The sequence below is a fragment of the Mchenga conophoros genome, linkage group LG8, assembly GCF_057382185.1.
Source record: "Mchenga conophoros isolate Kocher_MC1m ecotype Shallow Benthic linkage group LG8, M_conophoros_male_GT1.1, whole genome shotgun sequence".
Classification (NCBI taxonomy): domain Eukaryota; kingdom Metazoa; phylum Chordata; class Actinopteri; order Cichliformes; family Cichlidae; genus Mchenga; species Mchenga conophoros.
The window spans coordinates 17,647,068-17,655,693 of record NC_140533.1 but is presented as its reverse complement, the minus strand read 5'-3'; the positions used below and the strand labels follow the sequence as shown (position 1 = coordinate 17,655,693).

The 8,626-nt window shown below is 42.2% G+C and overlaps 1 protein-coding gene across 1 annotated transcript; it reads left to right on the top strand.

Annotated features, from left to right (window-relative positions):
* The first annotated feature begins 5,136 nt into the window (after positions 1–5,136).
* On the top strand, positions 5,137–7,460 carry adrb1 (adrenoceptor beta 1). Its single transcript, XM_085284611.1, has one exon. It carries the CDS (start codon positions 5,397–5,399, stop codon positions 6,588–6,590), a length of 1,194 nt encoding a protein of 397 aa, XP_085140737.1. The 5' UTR covers positions 5,137–5,396; the 3' UTR covers positions 6,591–7,460.
* The last annotated feature ends 1,166 nt before the right edge of the window (positions 7,461–8,626 follow it).

Sequence of the window (8,626 nt, the reverse complement as noted above, 5' to 3'; positions counted from 1 at the left end):
TACAAAATACAGCTTTTACATGATAATTTCATTTATTTAAGAAATAAAAGCTAGTGAAAACTAATCGTCTTCCCTTGTGAAAGCATGAATTAAACAGAAACCAAGTGAAGTAAGCTGAAAGATCTCAAAAAGCAACAGCGGAGAAACAAAGTCAGTGACTTCTATCAGTCTGGAAAGGGTTATGAAGCCATTTCTAACACTTTGGGACTCCAGTGAACCACAGTGAGAGCTGTTATCCACACATGGAGAAAACCTGGAACAGAGGTGAACCTACTCGTAGAGCGCATCGACGACTCATCCAGGTCACAAGAGAACCCAGAACAACATCTAAAGAGATACAGGCCTCACTTGCTTCAGTTAAGGTCAGAGTTCATGATTCAACAATAAGAAAGAGGCAGAAATGGCGTCCACGGGACAGTTCCAAGGTTAAAACCACTGCTGACTGGTCAAAATCTAGATTTAAATGCAACACTCATTGCCAGTTATTACAGACTCAAAATGTAACAAAATACCTGTAATAAATACAAATATCTCCACTTAAAAATACAAATATAGCAAAATTTCCTGCAGCTCATTGCTGCAGCTCAGATAATATCTGGGCGAGGTTTCTACTTTCTAATTTCCTGAGAAAGAAAATTTGATGGCATTTGCTTTTTTGCCTCTAACATTGGCCATGTTCTGCAGTGCTTATCATCTTCTGCTGGTGTCTAATCTAAAATCTATTCTGGTATAATGGTTGATACACCCACAATAACCGCTCATCATGGATATATGGGTGTGCTCATTTCCTATTGACAGCAATTGACCTAATGTACTTATTTAATGTAAAGGGCAGATTCTACATTTTCTTATCTATGATATGTAACTCTAATTACAATTTTACTGTATTGTCCATTTATGTTTGCACATGTTTCAATAAATCGTTGCACCTATTTCCCTTTTCCCCCCATTTTCCTAGCAACATATAATCATCCAGGAAAGGAAATCCCAGAACGCTGATTCTGTTCTTCTGGACATAGTTGGTTCTTTTCTTTTGCACAATACTGTGCCAAGATCCAGAAACACTTCTTCTTTTCCAGGCCTCATATAAGGTGGACCGGTGCGAAACACAGAATTTAAAATAGTTTTCAGTTCCTGCACTAGTGACTGAAATCCAAATCTATGAAGGCACCATTAATGCTGAATCAAAATCTAGGTGTTGGAGCAACATATGAATCCAGCCATTGGATGCTTGGATGCCAATTTCAGCAGGACAATGTCACACCACGTTCTGCACATATTCCAATAAATGGCGTGGTAATAAAAAAAAATTCTTTGTACCAAACTGGCCTGTCTGAAGTCCAGAGTACAGATTGTTGGTAAGAAAATAAGACGTGATGCAACACAGTTGCAAGGAAGATCAAAACTCAACTATTTTCAAAGGTGTTTCTGGCAACAAATTCAAAATGAGCACATTTATTTTAACAGGTTTGTTCCATCATCTGTCAGAATTAGTTTTGAAATTACTTTTTCTTTTCAATCAGTTTGAAAACAAAGAGCCATTTGATTTTTCTTCCCCTTTTTGTCAGATTATTACATGTTTTTATCAAACCAAGTGAAAACTTTATTGCATTTACTGGAATATGTGACATTATTGGGAGCTCCGTTGCATTTTAAAGGAATCTTTAGGCTGCTGCTCGCTCTGCCAGAGGAGCAAAAATTACAGTTTATTGAAAAAGACATTGATAGGTAAGCTGCCCGCTTTTATCTCCATCCTTTTATCCTATCATGCCAGGAGCCTAGCTCCAGATCTACAACTTGAAAATTCTTTTGTCCCCGGGGTGCACTCAGGGCTTTGTGAAAGCACTTTCTTGTTTTATGCACTCTGGGCATGGGATGAGCTGCAAAATGCTATTTAAAAATGGTCCTTTCTCTGGAAAGCTTCAAAGGTCTTTTCAGAACTGTCCCAGGGGAGTAATATTAGTGTTTTACAAAATCCCAGACTTGAGGTGGAATGTGTTGTGGGTAGCAGCGATGTGGACGGTCATCTTGTGATTCTTTTATGTGTATTTTTTTAACACGAAGATAAACTCCACAAGTTAGAACCGCCACAAAAAAGAGCTCTTGCGTCTCAGACCTGAGGATAAATCAGAAATAAAAGCAAATGAATCTGTCTTTAACCAGATACTTTTAATATGCAAAGATAAACATTACAACGACATGGTCGCTTAAGACGGGGAGCTATTATTGGCCTCCTGACTCACTCTGAGTCTTTTCCTGCTGTTTTATCCCTCTGTCCCATCAGCTGCTTTCCTCACTGTCATTCTGGCAGCACAATTAACCCTGTACCACACACACACACACACACACACACACACACACACACACACACACACACACACACAGAGCCTCAGTTAACATTTGGGTAAACTGAAAACATCAACACAGTACATGGATAAAATACCCAGTCGGGTAAGGCGCTCGGGTCATCGAAGCTGCCACCTCTTCTCTCACTTGTGGTGCTATAACACATTAAAATGAATATTAATATAACTGCAAGATCACCCCCCAAGTAAGGAGTTTGAATGTGAGTGATTAGATAAGAGCTTCACCAGCACACAGCTCCTTTCACCAGCACAAAAAGGGCTTTTAAAAAGCTTTCTCAGGGGCTTGAGAGCCATGTGCCTCTTATGACACTCACAGGATTTGTGAAACTGACACTGGTTTATTGTTATTGAATTAACTGCACGTAAAAGGTGATTTCAAAATAAAATGGCTCATTTAATATTGGCGGGGTGTTTTGGGGCCAGGTGAAGGAGAAAATTTCAGTTTCTCCAGTTTCTTTTTTTTTTCCTGCAGAAACATTTATTCACCATTCACTGTGGCTGAGTGGGCTCCATTAAGATCATATCACTGTAAGAGATAAAATATCATTGCCGTATTTCCAGGCTGCGGCGTGTGAGGAACGTTTGCTTGAAACGCAGGTTTTCTGATGAGCAGAACCGCTAACAAAACGCTCTGCAGCTTCACTCGAACACATCGCTTTGTCTGCCTCTGCAGAGACTCTCGAACCCGATCCATAAACGGGGAAAACCATCACTTCAAATAATGAAATCAACTTTGACCTTTGACTCCGCGCTGGTGTCAACATATGAGATCAACCAAAGCTTAACCAGCAGCACTTCTCTTCATTCCGACATTCAAAGCTTGCACAAAGATTATGTGGGAGGTAGCTGCTGTTGAGTGGTCAAGAGCATTTCCATGAGCACGTTTTTATGAAAGTAAACGAGCTGCTGAACATCTGAATTATGCCGAAGAGGTGTAAACGCTTTAAATGCAGCCGAGAAGAGGAGCCGATGCATCAGCAAAGTCAGGGAATCGTTTTAAGCCTTTAACCGTCGTTGTACTGTGATGAAAGCTTCAGAAAAGGAATTTCTTCTATTTAAAAACAGACCATAGATTTTTTTAAAAGCACTAATAGGAAAAAAAAAGTCTTCCCACTCCTGTTAATGCACATGTTTTTGTTTTATAGGGTTTGATTTCAAGCTCTTGGAAATTTCTGCCACCACAGAGGTGGAAAGAAGATAAATGGAGTTTATTTATTTATTCATTTTAACCAAAAACCATAAAGAAACTATATATTTTATTTCCCACACTAACGTGAATAAAATGTATTTTTTAGGCCCCAAACTTTCAGTTGATATTCTGTTTATGCACTCCACACTGTATATAAATGCCACTTGTTTTGCACATATTCAACTCTGTATATTTTATATATTTTATTATTATTATTATTATTATTATTTTATTTTATTTTTTTACTATTTAATTTGTAAAAATGTGTATACACACACACACACACACACACACACACACACGTAGGAAAATATTTAGTATACACATCCAGAAATGCATACACTATTATATATTGTACATATATTTATTAGTTTCAGGTTGGCCATTCTTGTATTTTGCTCGTTTGTGTTGTTGTGTTTGCACATCTCTGTTGCTTGTGGGGCTCGCACACAAGAATTTCACTCGCATGTGCTGTGCCAGTGTGCCTGCACATGTGATGTGACAATAAAAAGTGATTTGATTTGATTTGATTAATGCCCCTCTGATAGACTTTTGTTGGCCTACAGTAGTGGTCAGATTTGAAAGTGGGCACCAACAATGAGTTGAACAAACAGCCTTACTCCTGCCAGTTTGCTCAAATACTAAATTATTTAGGTTGTAATGTCTCCATACTGGAAACTCACTTGCATATAAATAAACAGTTTATGGCCTCAGAGAGCAGGCCATAAAGTAAGAGGCAATGGAGAGCCCCATCAGTCCAGTGTTTTTTAGCAAGTCTTGCGTGTTGACAGTAGGTTGACAGTGTTCCTGAAATGATTTTTGATTAATTTATGAATAGAGTTAAAAGATGAAACAATATTCATCCAAAGTATGAATTGTTTCTTTCCAAGTCTGTTGAATAAAAAAAATGGCATCGTTACATAAGAAAATCCTTTAATCTACCTTCCTTTCATTGTTTTGTTGTTGTTTCTTTATCTTGAACGCCTTCTTTTCTTTTCTTTTTCTTTCTTTTCCTTCTTTTTTTTTAAACTAAGCTCACTACTAGGCTTGTCTTTCTTCCATCTCGGCCATAATTTAAAACCTGGTTCAGGTGTAGGTCAGAAAAATCATTTTTAATGACCTGGAACTGACCTGGAATGTTTATCTCTGCAGTGATGCGTGGACTGAATAGCTGTGAGTCAACCCCTGCTTTATAGCCTTCTGTACTTGCGATTGGAGATAAGAAGTTTACCATAATACAGCTGCTGTGAAGGAAGGACCATAGATCCGTTGTTGGGCCTGACCTCATGCCCACGGAATGTATTCTTAGCGATAAAAATATAAAACGGACAAGTGGAAAAACAAATTTTGTTTGTGGTTCGCCAGTGATGAAAACAGCGAAATCCCTGTAGTTCATGTCCTGCTGGACTTCCATATTTGGTTAATCGTGTTTCCATAACCGACAAGATTTTTGGACCGATGATAGTTATGGACAGTTTGGGGAGTGACCATCTGCTTCTCCTGCTTAATAAAAGTTTGGTTTATTCGTCCATGCGCGTTAACTGGTGAAGACACCAAAAAGAGACTGACTGAAATTTTAAGGTTCAGGTGTTTGTTTGCTTCCACAACTTCACCGCTGGGATCGTTTGCCCGCTGAGCTGCCTGATTGGTCGTGAGGAGCAATGATGTCACCGCGCGCTTTGCTGTCCCGGCCGCTACAGCAGCCAACGCAGGCTGAGGACTTGAGAGGCGCTCCAGATGGAGTTGGCGCGCAGTGGGAGTAGAGCTATAGACTGTGAAGGCGTTGTTAGTGCTGCCTTGATGATCTCGACCTGGTTCCACTCACAGCCCAGCAGCCCGTCATGGGGGACGGTGGTGGCGCGTCCTCGCCAGTGAACTTCCAGAATGGCACAGGGAGCGAGACGTCCGACTCACCGGGCTCCGCTGCAGCCGCGTCCGAGCAGTGGATGGCGGGCATGAGCGTGGTTATGGCTTTGATCGTCCTGTCCATCGTGTTCGGAAATATCCTGGTCATGGTGGCCATCGCCAGGACGCAGAGGCTGCAGACTCTCACCAACGTGTTCATCGTGTCGCTGGCGAGCGCGGACCTCATCATGGGGCTCCTGGTTGTGCCATTTGGCGCGGCGCTCGCGGTGCGCGGTTCGTGGCTGTATGGCACCTTTTTCTGTGAGTTCTGGATCTCGGTGGACGTTCTCTGCGTCACCGCCAGCATCGAGACCCTGTGCGTTATCGCCATAGACAGGTATGTGGCTATCACATCACCTTTCCGCTACCAAAGCTTGTTAACCAAAGCCCGGGCCAAAGCGGTGGTGTGTGTGGTGTGGGCGATCTCTGCGCTGGTCTCCTTCTTGCCCATCCTGATGCACTGGTCTCGGGACAGCGTGGACACAGACTGTTACGAGGACCCCGAATGTTGCGACTTTGTCACAAACAGAGCATACGCCATCTCCTCATCCATCATATCTTTTTACATTCCTCTCCTGGTCATGATATTTGTTTACGCCCGCGTGTACAGAGAGGCGAAAAAGCAGCTGAGGAAGATCGACAAGTGCGAGGGCAGGTTTCACAACACCTTAACCGGACTGACCTCCAAGTGCAAGAAGAGGCCGTCTAAGATCCTGGCACTCAGGGAGCAGAAAGCGCTCAAAACGCTTGGCATCATCATGGGAACGTTCACTCTGTGCTGGCTGCCCTTTTTCATAGTGAACGTCGTGAGGGTTTTTTGCGCAGAGGTGGTGGACAAGGACCTTTTCGTGTTTCTGAACTGGCTGGGGTACGTGAACTCTGCGTTTAACCCCATAATTTACTGCCGAAGCCCAGATTTCAGGAAGGCTTTTAAGAGGCTGCTGTGCTGCCCGAGGCAAGCCGACCGCAGGCTACACATTAGCTCCTGCGACCTGTCCCGATGCTCCGGCGGGTTCGTCTCCTCTCTGGAGCCCGGAACGTTGGGGATGTGGTCAGACTGCGCCGGCTTGGACAACAGTGATAGTAGCCTGGGGACCGGAAAGTTGTCTCACTCCGAATCACAGCTGTGATAGGGGAGGGGGGGGGATAATGACAAAATAGGCGAGTTTCTTTTTGGAGACGGAGTGCGTAAGAGCCATATTTAATCATTTCAACGGGGACCTTTGCAACAACAAACAGGATCATTTGAGTTCAAACAACAGGCGAAAATGCTAGAAACGTGTTTGAAAGCCATTTTAAAGCATCAGGATAAATATTTTCCCATTATCTCCTTTGGCTCAGAGAGAGAGTTTAGTGTAAAAGAGAAAATGAAATTTGCCAAAATTATAGCTGTAAAGCTTCTGTGATTAAAAACCTGTCAGGTGCCGAATTTGAAATCCAGTAAATCTGTGCATCAGCCAAAGAGCGGAGTCGCACTCCTGTGATTGATGCCTGATATAAATATCAACTTTTCAGTTCTGATTTTGTTCGATAAACAGTTGATTTCTGCATTTATGCGTTATAATGGGGAAGTGAGAGTCCGATCCTCGCTCCAGGTTCCTGCGTAAAAATTCGCTCATCACCGCTCAGGCGCACTACAATGAACTGTTATTTAAAGGCACTGGATAAGATCAAGGCATTTGTCGGAGTGACTGTATCGCAGTCATGTAGAGCTCACGAAGTATTTTACCTCACAGCCATCGGCAAGTGCAATTTGTACGACAGGTATTTGTTTATATTAAACATTGGTGTAAAATAGCCTATTTATTCCGCGCTGTCTTTTACAACTAAACGAGTAATTGTGAGGCTGATTCTAATGCCCGTTGTACATAATGTGCTGTTTAGTGCCCAAGAGGAATTTGAGCCTCTCCCTTTGTCTTTGGCTTTACATGCTGTTGTGAGGTGGTGTGTTATAATGTCTGTGAAAATAAAAGAAAGTTTTACTGTTTATTGCTGTTTAACCCATTTTTCGTCTTGTTATTATTATTATTACTGTGGGAAGGTTTGACTCCACAGGGAGCTGCAGAAATTCTGAAATGCTAGAGGAGAAGTGATTGAAATGTAATCACATTCGGCAACCTCGGTTCGTTCACAATGTACTAAGAGACTAATAAGAGCAGCATTTTGTGATTAAACAGCGTGGCACCGAGAGGTAAACGGCGCTTTGCAGGATTTGTGAATTGGCGTGATGTCAGATGCTGTTGTGCTGCTGGGAGGAAGAGGAATCTGATTGGCCACCGTGGAGAAGGGAGCCACGAAATCCGACTCTTGAACAATGCTTCTTGTGCGCTTTAATGTTGCAGGGATAAATAGGGGTTTGTTTGCATGCTTCATTAAAGTCCACTCGTGGGTGTATCGATATTGTAAGCTCAGTTCACAGCTGTCAGAGGAAACAATTGCGCACGGGGGTGAGGTGAGCCCACTTTACGGCACACGCTCTGACTAACTGGAAAAGCACAGGTGTTAGTGTGCTTAAAGGTGGCTCTGCTCTATTCAAGTTTCCAACTAATCCGTGACCCTGAGCTTGTATGTACAATAACAGGATCCTGAAACCAAAGCATCTAAATGGATTTCACCTGTATTCATTTTATTATTTATACATTTACAAATGTAACCTTTTAACCAGGGCCTTCTCTGCTGTGGGATACAAAGATGGCTCCAGTCTGTGAAAAAAGCCCACTGTTTCTCCTAATCCACATCATATTCTAATCCAATTGCACTACTAAACATGCCGATTTGATGTTGGGAGTTTTATGCGTTTCCGCCCCTGCCATTTTGTGTCTTCACTTCATTTGTGGTTTGCATACAAGCCTTTTTTTAAAAAAAACAAAAACAAAAACAACGATGTGTGGGTGGGTGGGGGCCTGGAGGTTCATCAGAGATAGATTTTTAGAAAGGATGGTCAAAAAAGCGATCCAACATATGCAGCTTAACTGGTAAAAACGCAGAGTTTCAAAGCCAAGCCAAGAAAATAGTGATGACTGTAACAGCAAGGTTCCCTTTTTTTCAGACCTTGAAAAGCTACAGAAAAAGAGGCATTACACAGCTATTTACACAGGCAGAGAAGCTCTCCCCAGGATGGGCAAGCTGAGCTTTAGTGGTAAAATTTATGTGGTGACACTTTAAA